At 29.1% G+C, this 21097-nt stretch overlaps 2 protein-coding genes across 2 annotated transcripts in view; one reads left to right on the top strand and one right to left on the bottom strand.

Annotated features, from left to right (window-relative positions):
* Positions 1–1276: 1276 nt before the first annotated feature.
* On the bottom strand, positions 1277–16100 carry LOC107443185 (F-box/LRR-repeat protein 7). The gene is made up of 2 exons (XM_016056973.3): positions 15886–16100; positions 1277–8897 (listed from the first exon to the last, which is right to left on the bottom strand). Exons 1-2 carry the CDS (start codon positions 15928–15930, stop codon positions 7434–7436), a joined length of 1509 nt encoding a protein of 502 aa, XP_015912459.2. The 5' UTR covers positions 15931–16100; the 3' UTR covers positions 1277–7433.
* Positions 16101–16252: 152 nt separating this feature from the next.
* The window catches only part of LOC107443186 (O-6-alkylguanine-DNA alkyltransferase), a 12018-nt gene continuing 7173 nt past the window's right edge, over positions 16253–21097 (top strand). The window contains exon 1 of the mRNA XM_016056974.3: positions 16253–16488. Coding sequence (XP_015912460.1) covers positions 16361–16488 — 128 coding nt within the window. The 5' untranslated portion in view covers positions 16253–16360. The remainder of the gene's footprint in view (positions 16489–21097) is intronic.

Below are 21097 nucleotides of genomic sequence, written 5' to 3'. Positions count from 1 at the left end.
AGGAACAGGTAAAAAATAACCTTTTGGGGCAAAAATGACTGTCAAGTGTTTGTTTTGGTTTATTAACAGAAGATTCAAAGGAAACTAAAAGTATGTCCGTATTGAGAGGCGTCTGTTGTACAGGAGTGTCATTAACGTGAGGTATCACTGTATATATAATTTTTTAGGTTGTGGAAGTTGAAAAAAATAATGCTGCACAAAACGAAGTTACCGTAGCAATGATCTCATTTTTAAAAATAGTTTAGTATAAGTGTATCAAAAATATCTCGATTTTCTTTTGCAAAAGTTTGGTTATTTTTATTTTGAGCCACATTACATAATAGGAATATAGCCTAGTTTTAGCTACTTTTATTGCGTATTTCAAACTTAAAAACTGAAAGATCAAGTTTTTTTCAAAATAAAAAACTCTTTCCTAAAAAATATTTGTATATATATGAAAAAGTTGAAATTATAAGTGGTAATATACTGGGTAGCCACAGAACAAGAAGAAATCATCAAATTTTATTTATCTTGAGAAAATCAGAAAATTTAACTAAAATACTCAAAACATCAAGGAAAATTAATGAATTTATTTTTAAGGTACCTAAAAGTGCAAATTATTGTTAAAGAAAATTGGTTTAGAAATAAGTATTGAAAAAAAAAAAAAATTTCATTTTTAACTAAAATGGCATATTTAAGTATTTTTTTTTTTCTCAAGGTTTAAGAAAATGAATATTACAATTTATGCCACCAGTTTTTATGTTATGTTATTGCCCTCATTGAACAGTAGACCCAATTCTGAGCTTACGACTATCAATATTCAGCTCCGTAGCCTTGTAATTTTGAATCCAACCCAGAAGACAAGGGAACTCTTGAGGCATACTAGCCTTCGAGGAGAATTTTTTTTTAATGAAACTAACCTGCAATTGTGTTACATATGGAGAGGAAAACCACCCACTGGTAGCCCAATGGCACGGTAAATCGGGGACAGAATTTCTATCAACCTGGGATTCGAATTTGGGTCACCTTATTGGGATGCAATTGCTCTATCCCCTTCGCCATAGCAGCTCTGCCACCAGATACTAAATTCAGAAAAATTAATTATTAAAACATTCGGGAGAAAGTCAGAATTTGTTTTTCTTTGCTGAGTGTATTTTTCATCATAATTACCTAAAACAATAAATAGAATAATCTACTGCTTCTCAAATTAATCATTTTTTTTTTATCAAAGGATAATTTGTCAATTGTTTAGAAACAATATTTCAAGTGTGAATAAGCATAAATAAGAATACTTGACTCTTTGTTGTATCTCCTCAATTTATTTATTTAAAATAAAAAAAACTATCTACTTAAAGAAAATATATAAATTATAATCTAATAACTAGATCCTCTAATAAAAAATTAGCACTCATTAAATTTAAACACTCAAAAACGTTCAACACTCAAAACATAATTCAAAATAAATAAATATTCAACATAATTTCTAACTCATAAATATAAAGCACTCTTTTAAAACATTCAAATTAAACAAAACTTTTTTCACACATCTTAACATTACACACTTGCCTTTTGCAAAGCAAATTTTATCTACTTGTCCTTAAAAGAAAACCACAAAATTTCAGTAACTAGTAAAAATAATATTGTACGCATACAAATATATGAGCTTTTTACTCTACAAATCAATTAACTCTGCTTTTTCAAACATCTGAAATTTAAGTGGCAAACAAAGCCCTTAGTTTGGTCTTAGCTATATACGTGTAATTAATTACCCAAATAATAAATATCACCTCTAAATGACTAATTATTAATTTATATTGCAAGAGGATTTTAAAAGCTCAATATATTATTTCATCATATTTTTGTTTATAGAATTAATCAATTCGTGCAGTGAATGGCTCAGATGTTTTTTTGATGACACTAAAATATCAGTTGATTTCTTTGCTTCTTCATAGTTTAAAAATTTTTTGAACAAAAAGGAAATTTAACGACCTAATACAAACAAAAATTTTTGATAGTGCAAAAATATCAATCTTTAACATATCATTTAATCATTATCTCTATAATGTTTTATAAAAATATTACGTATATGCAAGCTTAAAAATCTTTTTCCAATCAAAATTTTTGAACAAAAAAGAAATTTAACGACTGACCCAATGCAAACCAAAATTTTTCACAATTTTTTGAACAAAAAGGAAATGTAACGATTGACCAAATACAAACAAAAAATTTTGATAGTGCAATAACATCAACCTATAATCATTATCTATAATGTTTTATTAAAAATTTTACATATATGCATAAGGTATATATTTTCGGTGAGCTATAATGCTCAATAGTTAAGGCACTGAGCTGTCATGAAAAACTGGGATTCTATTTCCAATGGCTGCTTGAAGTTCACCCAGCTTTATATCAATGGGTAAGTATTGTTTGGGAAGCAAAGGTGGCTGTGGACCACAGCCACCTTTCATCATGAACTTGTGTAACTTAAACCATTATGACTTCCTCGATCAGTTGTGTTTAACTTTTTGTTTTTCAATGTATAAAGTTGTCCGAAAGTAGAAAAATGCTTGTACAGTGAAACCTCTCGGGGGGTCTCTATTTACCTTTAAAATGTAATCGAAGGTACATGATTTTCGAATTTAACAATAGTCAGTGTCATTTTCTTGGTCCGGAAATGCTACTTGTGTTAACGTCATGAAAACCGGATCAATGAATTAAAATTTAAAGTCAATACAAATGATCCCTTCTGATATAATTATGTGTAAAAACAAATTTACCAATTAAGAATGATAGAACAATTTTAAAGAAATAAAAAATGATGTTTTTTTCAAGTCTTCATTTATTTTTATGTCATAAAAATTAGTTTAGCTGTAAAAGATGAGAAGATGTTTGTTTGAGATGCTCAGTTTTTTCTAAGATAACTATTTTTTCGTAGTTTAACTTTCAACTTAAAAAATAATCAACTCTAAAAATAATTGATAAATCATCGTCTTTAGTCCAATTTGAGAGCAACATGAGGTTGTCAATCTCTTTTAAAGATCGTCAAAAAGAGCTCTCTAAATAAGAGACTCACACAAATATTTACATTTTAATCTGCTTATTTGTTTTTTTTTTTTAAATATTTTTTTCGTCTTTCTTTCTTTGACCTTTTTCTCATTTGGCGCAGAGGTTTTGCCCGGTCCCTGGGAGAGGTTTTAATGATCTCCCCTAAAGGTTTTCTTTAATACGGAAATTCCGCTCCTCCCAAAAGTGGGGGTAAGTAGAGGTTGGTCCTTCCTGGAGGTTTCACTGTAATTGTTTTATTAGATATCCTAAACTATAATTTACTACTGAGTAGAAACAAAAAGAATAAATTATAAGTTGTGTAATACAAAACAATTACAGAAGAATTAATGATTATTATGTACACTCTCGATTATCCGTGCTCATTCCGGAGTCACACAGAAAATATAAAGAGAAACATTTGCAAGATTAAAAAAATTTGATTCATGAAGTTATAACACTACCAAATTTTTGGAAGCAATATTCGTTATTGGATTGCAGTATATGGAATATCAGCAGCATGGTCAAAGGTAAAATCGTCTACGTTATCTATCGCGATCTTGGAGAAAGATCATACCGCTTGATGAACAATCCTCTTCAGATGTTCAAGAAAAATATGATAACAGTATTCTCGAATAAGCAAAAAAAATCTAAGGCTTCGAAATTCTTGATGAAGAAAATTTAGAAGATAGGTTTCAAAGTGATGCATGTGAGCCTGGCTTCCAGTATTTGACTGATGAAGACAACGCTATGTTGTTAAATCAAATAGTGATGATAGTAACTGATGCAGAAGATGTAGTAAATGAATGGAATACTATTTTTCATTCTGCTGCTCTGTGGAAACTTTATTAGATTATACGGGAGGATTTGATTACGGTGACACTACTGCGGTTCGTAAAATATGTGTATCGATATATGGCGAAGACGCATTACACATTTTTTAAAAAGGAAAATTCCTAGTTTGATGTTATGCATGCAAATGTCAGTAATTTTTATATTTTTTGTACTGATATTGAATTTTTCTTTAATAAAAGGAGTTTTCGGATTATCCGTGTTTTTCGATTGTCCGTGCGACCTGTCCCGGTGATTAACCTGGATAATCGGGAGCATACTTATATTATTATTTTTACATCTACTTCACAAAATTCTGCATAAACCACATTAACTTCGCGGATGTTAACAATGAAAATTATAGTTAAGAATTTTCTGTTACTAAGCAAGAACTTTTTGCATTACCATTAGAGATAATCATTTCAAAAGCTCAGCAAACCAAAATTGATACATTTGTTTTGTTAAATATCTGCTCTTTAATTCGAGAAATTTTTTTATGTTTTTCTGTAAGTAATAAATATTTAAGAGCATATTTTTGTGCGTTTGAAGAGCCAGTAACTAAAAATTATTTTAAGATTGATCTGTTACAGACTTATACTACTTTCGCATTTAATACATAAGTTTAACGATACGATCTATAAAACACAAAGCCTCAAAATTCAAGGATTGCGTCATAAAGATCTACTGTTAATAATGACATAACACGATAAATCTGAATCTATTGATAACATATGAAGTAACATTTATATTATTATTATGGAAAGCAACTAAATTGTGGAAGAAATGCAGGGGAAATTATGAAGTAGTAAAAGAATGTATCACATCGATAAAAAAGTACTATATTGAATATATAACTTATTCCACGTAAAAAAAAAAGTAACATTTTGGCACACAATTTATTATACACATAAAAAATACAATTTATCACAATGTTTAATAAATATTAGAAATAACACTTTATCACAATGTTAAATATAAATCAATATTTTTTTTTAGACATACAAATATGACTTTATCATTGCCTTGCAATCATGATTTATATGATTCAAAATTTTTGTATTGTAATCAAATAGTTTTGGTTCAACAAATTTAGTGTCTGATTTTATTGTTTATTGAGTTAAAATTTAAACCTTTCAATTTTACTCAGTAACCATTATAATTCAGAGTTCACCCTAGGAATAAAAAAGGGAGCTTCCTCCTCACTTAACACCCTAAAAGTTTATCTAATTGCTTAATATTATGCAATAAGTGAATTTGATCCTCAACAATTTTTAAATCATTCTCTAATATGTACGTCTCTTACGTATATATTTCAAAAAGTAGTTCTCACTCGTTATCAAAACAAGAGAAAAATACATAGCTCATAAAAAACAATGACACGCTAAAAGACAACCTCAGAGCATATAATTTTTTTTTTTCAAAAAAAGTAAACTTAAAAATATGTTTAATTGATAAATCTAATCTTTTTTTTTTTTATCTAACATAATAATTTGAAAGCTTTATCTATAATATAAACAGAAAATTATGAAAAAATTGAACATTCAAAGGCACAGTTTTGTTAAAAAAAGGTATTTATTTAAAAAATAATTTTAGAATTTAAAATCACTTAAAATACATTAATATGCCCTTTGAAGAAAAATGTAATAGCAATCAGAATTAAACCTATTCACACAAATGATTTTATCAGTGTGTAATTATTATTTAAACGGTGAGTCATTAATTTTTTTAAAATTGGAATACGAATAAAAAGGCAATGTTAGGAAGAACACTGTAATTTCATCCACAAACTTTTTTAAATTTATACTCTTGTTTTATTTATTTTAAAAATTTGTTTAATATTTTTTAATAATAGATTGTAATACATGATTTTTTATTAATTTATTGATAATAGTGCAAAAAGTTTCATATCAATTTGTTTCTAAATTTAAAATATTTTTGTTAATAACATATATTGATTGAACATAGTTTTATGTAAATTTTAGTATAAAAGTAAATACAACTCATTAACAAATAAACAAAACTAATTAAACGTTTAATAATAGTAACACAGTAATTAAATATTTTTATCATAAAATGTTGCAAAATAAGGTCATATAATTTTAATCATTAATTATTAATTCGATTACTTTCCGTAATTTAATAATGTCATGGAACAAAACTTTTAAATCTTGAATAATAATAAAAAACTTAATAATAACTGAGTACAATATTAAGAGGTAAATAAACATTATTCTTTTAACTTTCATTAATTGTAAGCTGATGACTGGTAAAAATGTTTAGTTAACATATTTGCTTACCAAAAAATATAATAATTATAATATCAATTGATTTTGTCCAATGAGAATACATAAAATAGTAAGGCGACAATTTTATACAGTCATCTTTTTAGGATTTTTAGAAAAATAACAATATAAACTGAAGAATTAAAATAAAATTTCAATCTCTTTTATTAAATTAATAGTAAAATATAACTAGCACAATTAAAAATTAGTAATATTAATCCTATAACAATATAAGAAGAAATATCCCACTTATAGAGAAAAATGGGACAAATTATTATTATTGATAAAAATAGAACAATGCATTTTTCGGCTAGTTAACGAAAAGTGTGCAAAACTAGTCACTTAGTACCATATGCTAAGACATAATGACTGATTGCTAAATTGTGGACTTTATTTCCAACGAAATAAAAAATGAAATATTTGATAAAATAATAGAAAAGGACTTAAAAATTTGCATTATTGATGAGGTTTTCTGTCTCAAGCAAACCAGTTTTAGCAATTATTATTCAAGTGAAAGATCCAGAAATTCTAATGCAAACTTTAAACAGCGTAGGATTTGACAACGATAATTTAAAATGAAATCTAATTACATTTTGTTCTGATAGAGCCGATTAATGGTTGGGACATTGTTCTAATTCTGAGTTGTTTTCCGAATGTTAGAGTCTGGTATTGTTTAAATCATCGCCTTCATTTTGTTTTAGATTATTCAATCAAAGAAGTTAACCATTTTAAGTTCTTAATTGATAAAATTTATAAATTTTTTACCCAATCCAACAAAAATCAGATTGAACTTTTCAAGTCAATATCTCAGAGCAGACTGGAATTGAAATCATTAAGATTGGATGTGTTTTAAGGCAGCATGCTCTTTAACTTGCAACTGCAATTTGACTGCTTATCTATCTCTGCATTTGTTCTTCAAATCAAATGAAAAATTCGCAGTCATGCAAAAATATCTAGAAAATAAAAACTCCCTTAAAATATCTGGCCCTTCATGATTGATATTTTGACAGAAATTTCTATGTTCTAAAGCATTGCAAGAAAGAAACCTGGATTTAATTAAAGCAGAAAATGTGACTCGACGAACAATTAAAGTTTTTGAAATTCTGAAGACGAATGATGGAGCTTTTGAGAAAACATTAGAGGAAACTCATAGTTCTAAAAAATTTGAATGTCTTTATTTTAGTGACAACAAAAAATTAAGGTATTTGGCACAGGAAAGTTAGCATTTTATCTAGATTATCTAGATAAAAGGGGTTAATAATAAAAAATTGATTTCTATTGGATTTAATATCGCAAAAACTAATAAGGGTAAAGCATGTTCTGCCGTTTTTCTGCCAGTAAAAAAGGATCAAATCGAAGAGATGGATTTTGAGTTTTCAATCGTTGCATTGTATCTAAAACATTAAACTCATTGTTTTGAATATGTAAAGATTGCAACTCCAGAAACTTTACACTTTCTAATAAGCCGTTAACAGTTATTTTAGGACACATTTTCAAGTGTAATTCTCTGAGTCCTTTGATATTGGAGAGAGACACTTTTGGTTCTTGTGAACTTATCAGACCGCTATCTGTAACATTCTTACAGCCGCTGAGGGCCAAAAATCTCAACATATGCAGTTTTACACAAATAATATGAACTGTTTCGTCAGAAATGCACAAGCAGGAGCTTAAATTCAGAGACCAGAGCTTAGGAGTTAGTCTCAATACATTTCTAACACATTCATCATCTGGTTTAGTTGATGAAAGATCTAATGATCTTAGATTATGGAGCTGAAACACTTTTAGAGCATTGTTGAAGCTTTCCAGTCTAATGTTTGAACAAGACTCAAGACCCAAAGTTTGCAAACACTTCAATTGGAAAATGTCAACAATGCTAGAATCTAACAATAGATTATTTTGCATCGTAAAAGCTTCGAGGGATGGTAAAATGGAGCAGATTAGCTTTATGGCGGCATCACTGATCTGTAAACAAGTTAAATGTAGCTCTGTTAATGAAGTTTGGTATTGGCATATTTGGGGGATAATATTAACACACTCAAACAACTTATTCAAAAACAAACGTCTCAGTTTAAAATGTTCACTTTTAAATAAACTCAGGGCATAATTAGGTTGCATATCTTTGTTCCTTATAGAAAGGTGAATCAATGTTTTGGATCGGGTGTGAACAAAATCACGAATGGCAGGAAGGGTCAGAATTAAGTCAGATGGTCTTTCAGTCCATTTCTTTTGTCTCGGATAAAATCTTTTGATAACAACATTCGCAGAAGCTGCAGGATGGTGGAGCACAAATCTTTCCAGATGGGGCATTGTTTTTTGAAATACATAAAGAACTCTATCAGTGATAGAAAAAGTTTCTTCGCTACTGACAGATAGTTCTTTCAGGCACGGAAGATGATAGAAAATGTCTAAAAAGCAATCCTCAAACTCTAGAGACTCTAGATTAGGACAAATATTTAAATTCTTACACCCTGACTCAGCTTTCAATTCAATGCTGCAATTTTTAAATGCTATGAACTTTATATATTGCCCATGTTTCAAGAAAAAATTAACGCATTCAAACGTAATGTCAAGATCATCAAAAATAAAGTGGCTAAAATTGCGTGTGAAAGTTGAATGAATGATGCATGTTGTATTATATTTGACAAAGACAAGTAAATTTCTTAGAAGTTTAGGTTGATCAATTATATTCAACCATTGCTTACAGACCAAAGAAACATTCAGTTTGTCATTGGCAGAGAGATAGAGGAAAATTTTTTCAATCACCTGTAATAAGAGTATTACTGTTAAAAGGTAATCATAAAACAAACAGACATGAAAAAAAAAAATAATAATAATAAAAACAGAATAAACTGAAGCCTAATATAATAAAATCTAAGAAATAAAAAGGTTGCCTTTTTGTTTTAAAAGAAACTTGAATTTTCTTTTTGAAGAAACCTGATTGTCCTTGATGGCAACTTTAAAACAGCCTGATATTTTCAAGTATCTGTCCAAACTTTTTGAGAGTACCAGAAATGTGTCCAGAATAAAAAGGTTGCCTTTTTGTTTTAAAAGAAACTTGAATTTTCTTTTTGAAGAAACCTTATTGTCCTTAATGGCAACTTTAAAACAGCCTGATATTTTTAAGTATCTGTCCAGACTTTTTGAAAGAACCCGTCCCGTGTTAATAAATTAGTGAAGAATCTATTCATAATTTTGTGAATCGAAAATTAGTGTATAATCATATTATGTAAGCAAGAGTTAAGAAAGTATGAAAATAAGGTTCCGGTTTTGTGAAATTTTGCATCTTTGATAATAAAATGAAGAGTTTGTCTATCTGTGTGTATCTTGCTCTCTCTCTCTCTCTTCAGAACTGTTCGCACTATCATCCAGAACAGCCGCTGCAAGAGGGAAATTAACATTAAGGAGTCTAACCTTTCGACCGCTCTCCTGGCGAAACTATAGGGACATTATTTCCCAAATTGTTCCCCCTATAATTTGGGGGTCAGAAATCCGATTCCGTCGAAAAAATATATAAATTTATTAAGAGAATGTACTTTTTGTGTGCACTAATTAATTAGCATATTTGAGGTCACCCCCTCCAACCAGGAAGACCGAGTGCTAGAAGGTGAAGATCCGATCATTAGATCGAAAGTTATTCAGGGTGGTAAGTTTTTATTTTGTGCACTGGACAAGTAAAATGAAGTTAATTACTATAATATTGATTCAATAATGTCGTTCGTCTACATTGAAACTTATCAAGTCACAATCCAGATATTTATGATATTTTATATTATGGCAAAACAAAGAACTCATCTCATAAATATAACGAATTCACTGAATTGACCGATTCACAAACAAAAATCTGCAAAAACAAGGAATGATAAACTAAGTCACAAAAACTTGGTATTAAAAAAAGAAATCAGTGAACTAAAGGAAGCTTAGTAACTTACCTAAATCTAAAAAGAAAACATCTCATAAATAACATCCCAGCTTGATACTCTTTCAAATACCAACATAGCTGAGCATTTAATTACAGCGCACCGATTTTCCAGTTGCAATAAAGAAAAACCAAAATCTCAATATTGCTCAAGTAAAATCCTTAACAGACCGGGATAGCCTGGTTAGCAGGGCGCTGGACTAACGTTTGTGAGAACGGGAGTTCGAATCCAGATGGCCGAAAACTCCTCGTGTAGTAAATGGTGACAGGTGCATGGTAAATCTATCGAGTCACAAAGTCCTCCATGTTTCCATAACAAATTATGCATCTGGGGATACTGAATTAGAGATTGATCGTTCTCTGGTTCAGGTCAAAATTACAATATGTGGATAAATGAACAGATGTGTGAATGGGTCAGCACTATAAATGGGTGCGACGAACGGGTATGGCAGAAGTCGAATACTTGGCTGCAGATGGCGTCACTGGAAAACAAGAACAATCGAGCCACTTGCCTTAATAGCCTACGACAATAACAAAAAAATCCATAACAATACGAGATGATTTATTGAAAAAAATTATAAAAATTATATACTAAAATCGTAAGCTAACAGCATATGAAGTTAATCCATGTTTCATTGTGGCATCCACTTCATTAAATGAGTTTATAAAATTAATGAAGTTAATTCAAAAAACTCCCAAACTTAAAACTATATTTTATCACACATGGGTTACTAAAGTTGAAAAAGAGATTTAAGTTCAGTTGGATTCAAAACGGGAAAATATTAATTCGAAAAGATGAATCGTCCATGTAAAAACAACAGATCTGAATAATATTCCATTGAATCAATAAAATATCTCAATCTGTTCTAAACAATTGAAAATAATGATAAATTAAATCACTCTCTAACGTCTACCTGTAAGTTCATAATTAATATTTTGCCTACGAATATAAGTTTACGTTCTAACTTTGAACTTAGACGATTCTATTTCTTAATTCACTTGATAATATAGTTTTAATAATTCGAGTTGCAATAAAGAAAAACCAAAATCTCAATGACGAAATAAATAATTATGCAAAATAAGTTTACGCTCTAACCTTGATAATTCTATTTCTTAATTCACTTGATAATACAGCTTTAATAATTCTGATTGAAACTTGATTTGCAATAACGAAAAAAGTTTTTCTTCAATCAATAATTATGATTTTTTTTCTTCTAGAAATTATAATCATTCTGCTGGTATTGCTGTCTGTACTAAAAAATGCCTAAGCATCACTGAATTAAATATACACTATATTTCAGCTAAATCTATATTGCTGCATTGTAAAGAATTAAATTTATTGTATCTCTCCATCGATCACGTGATTTTACTATTATAGAATAGCCACTAAAATCAGGTTTCAAATTTCGCAAATTTTTGGGGGTAAAAATCTTAAAACTTCCGGATTAGCGGGTTTTTTTCTCATAAAGTGTCAATATTATAAACTATTTTGTTCAAAATTTTATTTTTTTAATATATCATCTTGAAAAGCCAGACTAAATTTATTTTAACAACTTAGCAAGATTTTTTTTTTTAAATATTTAATGTTTTGGTACAACATTAATTTAAAAAAAAATTAAGATAGATGATTAGAAAATAATATGTTTAACTTGTAGGAAAAATTGTTTTTATTGAATAAAAAATGTTTTAAGGTGTTACTTTAAGTAGCTTTTGCTCGAAGTGTACAGAATTGCATCAATACAGAAGATCCAAAAAACCTTGGATAAGTACTGTTTAAAGTATTTTTATTACGCAAAATAAATAATTCAGGTCGATAATACATAAATAAATTTTTATATTTATTTACATTTCAATATAGAGCCATTTTATACTGTATTTCATCCAAACAATGCTCGTTAAAAATTCATTAATCATATTTTCTTTAAACCAATATCTAAAATCGAATGTTTAAATAATGTTGTTTGTTTTGAATCAGCAATATTCAGTATTCAAAAATGAATGTCGCAAATGCAAAATTGTCAAATTTCTTGTAGCATATTCCATAGATAAAATTCTTTACATAATTTTTTTTCCCCTCACTTAAGATTAAAATATTTAAAGAATCTAATCACACGACTTCTTAGTTTGGATGATTTATTTTTTTTTAAATTAAATAAAATGCTTAGAAAAAAATTTTGTTATAAGATATAAGTTTATAATCATAAAATATTCAGTTTATAATCATAATCTATGAAAAAAAGCAATTTGTTTCATAAAAACTTATTATAATAAAATGAAATTAAATGGATTGATTGTCAGATGTGTGTGTGTGTGTGTGTGACCAATCCCCTCACTGTCCAGCGGCAGCTAGACATTATCAATGATTCCATACACTCTCAAGAAATCCAGGGCAAGCAAAGGGTCCGTCGTAAAAGTCTCCTTAGAAATGTTTGTCTGATGTAAATCACATGAAAGCAAAAAGGATTATTCATTTACAAATTGTCTAAACTCTGTGAATTTATAAGTAATTTAAATGTAACCTTGACTGAATTTAGAAGCTGACATTTGTAATAAGAAATGCTATGCAGTTTTTAACTTGATGACATACAATAAATTTGAAGTTTTTTACTTTGGTGTCGGACAAAAATTTTTTAAGTTGGATATGAATATGAAGTAATGATAACCATTATAATAACTGAAAATTACTTTAATTTTAATAAACATCATTGTTTGAATAAGAAAAGTTCCCTTAAATTCAAATTGTTTTCTATTTTCTGTTGGAATAGATGGATCAATAAATTTTATAACATTTGCCTACTTGTAAAAGTTAGTTGAAAAATCACTCATTTTAATTTAAACTGTGCAACGTACATTAACAACAATATACATTGAACTCATCTTTAAACAATATTGCCATGAATTCAATAGTTTTAAAAATTCTGTGAAGAAAACTTTTTCGCTAATTTTTTTAAATAACCTGGGATAAATAGAAAAAAAATGCTAAGTTTCATTACTTTTATATACAATAAAACAAAATCTATTGAAAATAAGTTACTGTACAGTACAGGAAAAAAAGGACCACCCTGAATAACTTTTGATCTAATGATTGGATTGTTCGCGTTCTACAATTCAATCTTAAAGTCTTGAGGGGGTCACTTCAAGTATGCTAATTAATAAGCTCCGATGATATTTTAAGTTACAAAATCTGACACAAAAGCATACTTACTCTGAATAAACACATTTTTTTCTCGTCAGATTCAGATTTCTGATCCTCAAAATATAGGGTATCCGCAATCTGGGAAATATGATCCCAATAGTTTGATCAGGAGAGAGCTCCAAAGTTTGGACCATTTATGTTAATTATACTTTTTGCGTATTTCTCTATATCTCGAGAACTTTTTGGGCTAATTGAAAAACTTTTACAAACAATTATAAAATTTGTTAATCCATGGAAAAAATAACTTTTAGTAAATATATATTATTTTTAATTATTTTATTTAAGGATGGTCAAAAATATTTTGAATCGTAAGGTATAAAATTTTTTGAATCATTTTAAAGAATGTAATTTTAAAATATAAGTTTGAGTGAAATCGGTTGAATAGTTCTCGAGGGAATGAATTTAAAAAAAATCAGATACAGTGCACTCCCGATTATCCGGGTTAATCACCGGACAGGGAGCACGGAGAATCGAAAAACATGGATAATCCGAAAACTCTTTTAATTAGAGAAAAAATCATTAGTACAAAAAATATAAAAATTACTGACATTTGCATGCTGTATAACATCAAACTAGGAATTTTCCTTTTATAAAATTGTGTAATGCGTCTTCGTCATATGTTTTACGAACCACAGTAATGTCAACGTAAGCAAATCCTCCCATATAATCTAATAAAATTTCCACAGAGCAGCAGAAATAGAAATTGTATTTCCCTCATTTACTACATCTTCTGCATCAGTTACTATCATCACTATTTGATTTAACAACATAACGATGTCTTCATCTGTCAAATACTGGAAGTCAGGCTCACATGCATCACTTTGAAACCAATCTTCAAAATTTTCTTCGTCAAGAATTTCGAAACCTCAGATTTCTTTTGCTTGTTCGAGAATACTGTTATCATATTTTTCTTGAACATCTGAAGAAGATTGCTCATCAAGCGATATTATCTTTCTCCAAGATCGTGATAAAGTAGACGATTTTACCTTTGACCATGCTGCTGATATTCGATATACTTCAATCCAATAACGGATATTGCTTTCAAAAATTTGGTACTGTTATAACTTCATGAATAAAATTTTTTTTAATCTTTAAAATGTTTCTCTTTATATTTTCCGTGTGACTCCGGAATGAGCACGGATAATTCGCAAACCGGATAATGCGCGCACGGATAATCGAGAGTGTACTGTACTTAAAATTTGATTCTACTTCGGTATTTCTTAATCACCTGGACATGATATATCCTCTTGGTGATGAATATATGTTTTTCTAATAATTTTTTAACTTATCTTTTTTATGTTCTTTTTTTTTAAAGTTAATTTGTTTGCTAAGAAAATGAAGATATTATAAAAAGTTCATTTTTCAGATGAAATAATTTGAAAAGACCCAATATAACAGATCAATAATTAAAGGACTCAAGTTTCTCCTAAACAAACCCCTGATCATACACTTGAAATAGTATTGCGTACACTAATTTTGAATTGCAATCTGCAGTGAAACGAATAAGTCAAGAATTTGCAATAAAAGATAATGCCTTAAAAATGGGGGTAGGTGCTTGGCTTTGGTAGGATGTTGCTTAAAGAAGAATGAAACTTTCCAAGAAGAGATCTTGTAAATAATAATTCTTGCACTAAATTTCGGCGACGATTGGGCAGTGGCACGCAAAAAATAAAATAAAAACAGAAGGGGGTGCAACTCGAATTTTATAACTCGTAGCCACCACCAGACAAATCATTACTTATTCTTTTTACTTTAAATCGTTTTAGCCCCTAAGCGATGGTATCTGCATGAATGAAAATACCCACTGTACACGCATTACAGTAATGTTATTTCAATTTTTGGCTCCAGTGCAGAATCGGGGCCCCCTTGGCGAGAAATTTCAATTTTTGCCAGTCATCCGAAGAAATCTACGACTCGTATTTTGAAAAATTTAATAGGAAACACTGGTATTGCATAAGGTCATGGAAGCTGATCTAGGACTTTATGCAATGTATACAAGCCGCACTCTTCTGAAGTTGAAGAAAATAAATTTTAATGAAGTTCACAGAGGGGAGATTTCCACATCATGATCTGTGGCAGAATAATCGCCAAGTCTTTGCAACTTCCGGGCAGTGGTTTATGAGAAACTAAAAAAAAGCATCACAGAATGGGATCAGCCCGAAAGGTATAACTCGTAGCCACCCCAAACCAGCAAACATCTTCAGGTTTTTTTTCTTTAAATTGCAAGTTTAAAATCTATTCGGCACCTTGTAGTTGCAGCTACAGATCACGATACGAAAATATCCCCCAGTATTGCATAAGCTCACTGAAGCTGATTCACTCTAGGACTTTATGCCTATACAAGTTTCACTCCTCTGATGATGAAGAAAAGAAATTTTAATGAAATTCACAGATAAGAGCAATTTTCATTGTTTTGTAAAGCTTCGTGCTTGTATTTATGTTAATACAGTTTTCCTAATAATTTTAAGAAGATTATAAATTAACATCCATATTAAATGTTTCCAATATTCCTTGTTAACATAAAATGCTTTAATGTGTTCCCCGTAAATCACCAAAAATAAGAGGTACTGCCTATTGTAAACTATTACCCAATTTTCTACAATACTTATTGAACACTACTACAGATAATTAAACATTACCTCCACAGGTAAAACTGATATATTTCCATAAGTATTCATACTCATCAATAATCAAAAATAAATATTTAATTAAACTAATAAAAATTGCGACTTAAATTTTAATTCTTTAGTATATCTTAAAACTCTAATTTCTTAAGACTTATCACTTTAAAAAATTATTTAAATACACAAAATTGAAAAATAAACAAATCGCATTTATTAGTTCATTTCGGTTTGCCTAGTTTTGCTCGATTTACGAAACGTATAGAACACATGAACACATTCACTAATAAAATTTTGTAGTTTGTAGCTTAGAGGGGGTTTACACTGGAATTTGAAAAGAGAGCGACGAGCATTACTACAAATTTTTAGAATTGTTTGTCACAAAACTAAACAGTTAAAAGCGATTATAGGCGCCATGACTGAATAATTCGAATAAGATGAATGTCTTTCTTTGGCTCGTGAATTCAAAAAATCTGTAAATTTATGTAAGATAATGTGTACTGTACAAAGTGCTTTTTTCAATACTTCTATTGGTGTGCTGTTTATCTCTTGTTGCAAAAGAGGTGTGCATTCCATTGACGTAAAGAATTGCATTAACAAGCAACGAAACCTTGAAGAATTGTATGTATCCATTTCTTTTGTTTTTGAAATTGTTGTTTTTATCGTATGTTTATTGATAAATGTCTTAAACTTCCCTTTAAGATAATGTTTTTAGATGACGTAACATATCCATTTAGATTTTATTGTTTGAGAATAAATATCACTAAAAATATACTTGAGGGTGCCCCTTGGCGAAATTGGCGTCTTATGTTTGGTGCCATTCCTGTTTGCGCGTGGTAACAGGAATGACTGCCAAAATATAATGATATTTTAATAGAACATTGGAAAATTTCAACAAAACATCAGCCCGATATGAGCAAAATTAATAGACTCAATAAAATGCCTTTTGAATCGAAACAAAAATTAATGGATTAAGCACAGAAAGAAAATGAAAAAAAAAACTCACTTCATTCATCTTGAATATCCTCAGATTTAGCTGCACCGAATTCTCTAATAGCTGTTAGATACTGTCTAAATTTATCTGTGTACTGTGTATAGAATCTGTGTACCTCCATCGCCACATAAATTCGGCGAAAAAAGAATAAAAAATGACGTCCATGGTACTAAGTCCATGGCCCGACTTAGCCTATTTGGGACCCAGGGCAAGAACTACTTCAGTCTCCAGCTTCACTATTTCAGTAATGAAGAACTGAACTTTATGGAGGTATTTAAATTTTTCACCTCATTATATGACAAGAAAATTGACTGGAACCTAAAATAGCTACAAATATCCCCCTCTCTACGATGGTCAGACGAAATATCATTCTGTCCATTTTATTGATTTTTTTGACATTTTTAAGTACATCATGCCGAATGCAATTTTTTTGATTGTTAACTTTGTAATATAGCTGCGGAAAATTCTTATCCTTGCTGACATTTGGGAAAAATTCAGCTTAATTTTTGCAATTACGATGGCTCAGTCAGGCCTGTATTTTTGTAAACATATCATATTTCACGATATGTAGTAAGAAGACTTTTGATTGGCCAAATTTGTCCATCTTAATTGTTATACTTTAAATGAATTCATACTAAAAAGCCATATAATATGAAATATGGATTTTTTGTGTTCATGCGATAGATTAATGAATAAGCTAACATAAAACTCACGTATTTTACATTGTACTGATATTTTGTTTAAAAAAAGTTCATGAAAGAATGAAACCTAAAATAAACATTCTATTTGATGTGGGGATCTAGGGCAACTGCCACAGCCTTAGTCAGGGTCTGCTAAAGTCTTTTTATGACTGCCCAAATACCTTCGATCTTATTGACCAGAGGCAAAAGTAATCTTACCAGGCGGTATCCGATGAAGAGCTAACGGATCTCTGAAATTACATATACCCTTGAACTTGAATACCTTTGAAAAATAGCGCTAAAATCTAAACCAATCAGAATCACGATTGAGTTTCAACATCATCCAGCTTGGCGGTCAACCATGATCACAACTTACCGAGAATCAAGGGGCACCCTTAAATGTAGTCTACCCCTTTATTTCTCAACATCAAGGTCCATCAATTTTTTTTTGTCTCAATTGTGTCCACTTAGCAGCTTTTTGAAGCTGGGTATATGCTTTAACTGAGAGGATTGGCCGGTTGTACTAGATATCAAATTCCAGCACTGATATTACAATATTTCTTTTCTTCTTTCAACACATGAGGAATAACCTCTTCCCCAACAATTATAAATGATTAAAATTTTAGTTACGATTTGACTTATATTAAAATTTTAATTTAACAGTTTATAGGCCTAATACAACTATTGCCTTTGTCTTAAGAGTTATGTATTAACTTACAAAAAAATCAATGTGAAATTGTTTATGGTACATAACCTTTTTGAGTGAAGGGCCACTTGCACATCAGGTTGGCTAACGAAGGGCCGCACATGTATTTAGACGTGTTAATGACAAATGTAGTAATGTTTATTTAAATATTGGCGTTCCACTTTTTTTATCAATAAACTTAGTAATATCAATAACTTAGTAGTGTTCCATTATTAGAATTCATTTAAAAATTAAAAAAACTTATACTTTTTACTTCTTTACAGAAAAAAACTTGCTATTTTTATTATACGAACAATAGATTTATCAAAATAAATAAACATTGAAGAAAAGAAATGATTTTTTTTGATTATATCATGCAATACGAAAAATAAAAAATAAATAAATAAAAAAAAACTGCAATGCCCACAGAATGAAAGTAGGAAAAAGTTTAGTCATATTTAAGTATTATAAATTCAAATTAAATATTTTAATTGAAGAAAATTTATAGGTTTTAAACAAAAGCCTAAAATAAAAGCAAAACTGTGATAGTTCAAAATAAAATTCAATGCTTATTTTGTAATGTACTTTATTATTTTATTTTATTAATTATTAGATTTTTTATATCGTAAACATTTTCCTTTTTTTTATCGAAAAAGATCACTTAAGCAACAAAAAATTGAAATCTAAACTACAAACAGTGAGCAGTTTAAAAATTCACGTTTTCCGCCATTTTATGAATTTCTCTAGTTGAAATAACATTGCATTTAAATTAGGGAGGGATGTAGTAGCGAGTATTTGGCCATTCTGTGAAAAATTCAGTTGGTTGAATGATCAGTCAAATATTCGGCAAAATATTTTTTAGAAATGTATTTTTCTAAGTTTTTATTTTATTTTTGAATTTTTATAAATATTACTTTTTTTAAAAAAAAGTTATAATCAGACAATTTTGTCATTTTTTCGATACTTTGAGAATTGAGAAGGAATTTTTTCCATTTTTTGCTGCTTTTATTATAACCCAACATTTTAGCAGAACGTCTCATAGTATTAATTTATTATCACTCTTTTCCTGTACTGTAATATAAATAACCAGTGACATAGAAAAGTATGATTTTCAGTATTAAAGGTTTGTTTCAGGAACTAAGAAAAATTTGTTTTTTCTTTTTTTGGGCATTTTTATTATGACTCAGCATTTTTTTTAAGAGTAAAGTTACTAATAAAGTTTATTTTATAGCAATTTTTTTTCTTCTAAAATTATGGCAATGAGAAAAATTTAAATTGAGATTTTCGGCATAAGATTTTCATTTTAAAAATTAAGAACGTTTTTTCTATCTTTTTATTTTCTTGAAATAAAAAAACAACTTTTTTTAGACGTTGTCACTATAACGCAGTAGTTTTTAATAGCACTTCTAATGACTTAATTCTTTTTTCTTGGCTTTTTCTGGTAATTGAAAAACTGAGATGTTCAGCTTTAAAAACATTTTTTAAAAATTAAGATTGATTTTTATGTTCTCTGTTTCGTTTTTCGACATTTTCAAAAAGGTTCTTGATTGACAAAGACGTTCTTTTTAGAGTTAATTTATGAATACGTTTTTCCAGGAAATATTATTCTGAGCATTAAAATTTTAGTTTCAGTGTTTAGTAGCAGTAAAAGATTTTGCTATTTGGCCCCAATTGTACTGCGTTCAGTCGATTTTTTCTTTTTTTTTGCCAAATATTTGGTTTTTGACCAAATCACCAAATCAGTCGACCAAATCATATTCGTTGCGGAAATAAAAACGAAGGAAAGATAACTAGGATTTACGATAAAACTGTACCGAAATACCGTATCAAAAAGTGATTATTTAATTGCGCGATTAACGATCACGTGCCGTAATAAAATCATAGTTAAATAACGGGATAGTCAGAATCATGTGGAAAAGTATTGAAATAATTGGGGGGAAATATATTTATGCTGAACTCAGCACGAATAAAGCGTGTCAAATGCATGATTTGAAATTTGCATGTCGTAATAGAATAATTGGAATTTTTGTATAATACGTGGGAACGCATAGCAATAGCTGCCGAAAAAAATTGTTGAAAAAAAAGAAAGAATTGCAAAAAAATAATAATAAAATATCACTTAGATTTAAGATGAAATCCTCACAAATAAAGTGCAAGAGACTAGATCTGAAACTCTCGTCGAAATGGAAATTCGGGATTTTCGAAATCACGTAGAAAAGCGGAAATAACTTTAAAAAAAATCATTTATATTTACTATAAAATCAGCTTAAAGAAAGCGCGTTAAGCCAGGGTTGCAAAAAACCCAACCTGGCTGGGTTTTATTGGACTTTTCTGGGTTTTTCATGTTTTTATGGGAGGGTTTTCAAATGAGAGGGCAGGGATAAGTACCTTATTGTAATATTAATAATTAAGTTTAATTTATAAATTGACTTCATATCAGGGTTGGCAGGTTTTTGACATGTGACAGTTTTTGACAGTTTAAACCATGGTTTAAACCGTCACGTCAAAAACCTCACTGTCGAAAATGTCAAAAACCTATATTCATATGTGAAATTTAATTAATACATAAAATTTATATATTTTTTAAAGGATAGTGTTTCTAAATATGTTCTAGAAAAAATAAATTTAAAATTTTGAAGAAACACTTATATTTTGAATAGTAACCAAAATCTTGTACTTTTGAAAACTCACATCTTTTGTAATATTATGTATTCATTTTCATGTGTTATTGAAAATCTGCAGTGATATTATTAAGAAATTTATTTATAACCAAATTTAGTGTATAGTATAGATTATACTAAAAATTAGACATTTTTAAAGATAAACATTAGCAGTTTTGTACATTAGACATCTTTTAAAGAAAAATCTTTT

Source organism: Parasteatoda tepidariorum, chromosome 8 (assembly GCF_043381705.1).
Source record: "Parasteatoda tepidariorum isolate YZ-2023 chromosome 8, CAS_Ptep_4.0, whole genome shotgun sequence".
In the NCBI taxonomy this organism is placed as follows: domain Eukaryota; kingdom Metazoa; phylum Arthropoda; class Arachnida; order Araneae; family Theridiidae; genus Parasteatoda; species Parasteatoda tepidariorum.
This window is presented reverse-complemented; position numbering and strand designations above follow the sequence as displayed.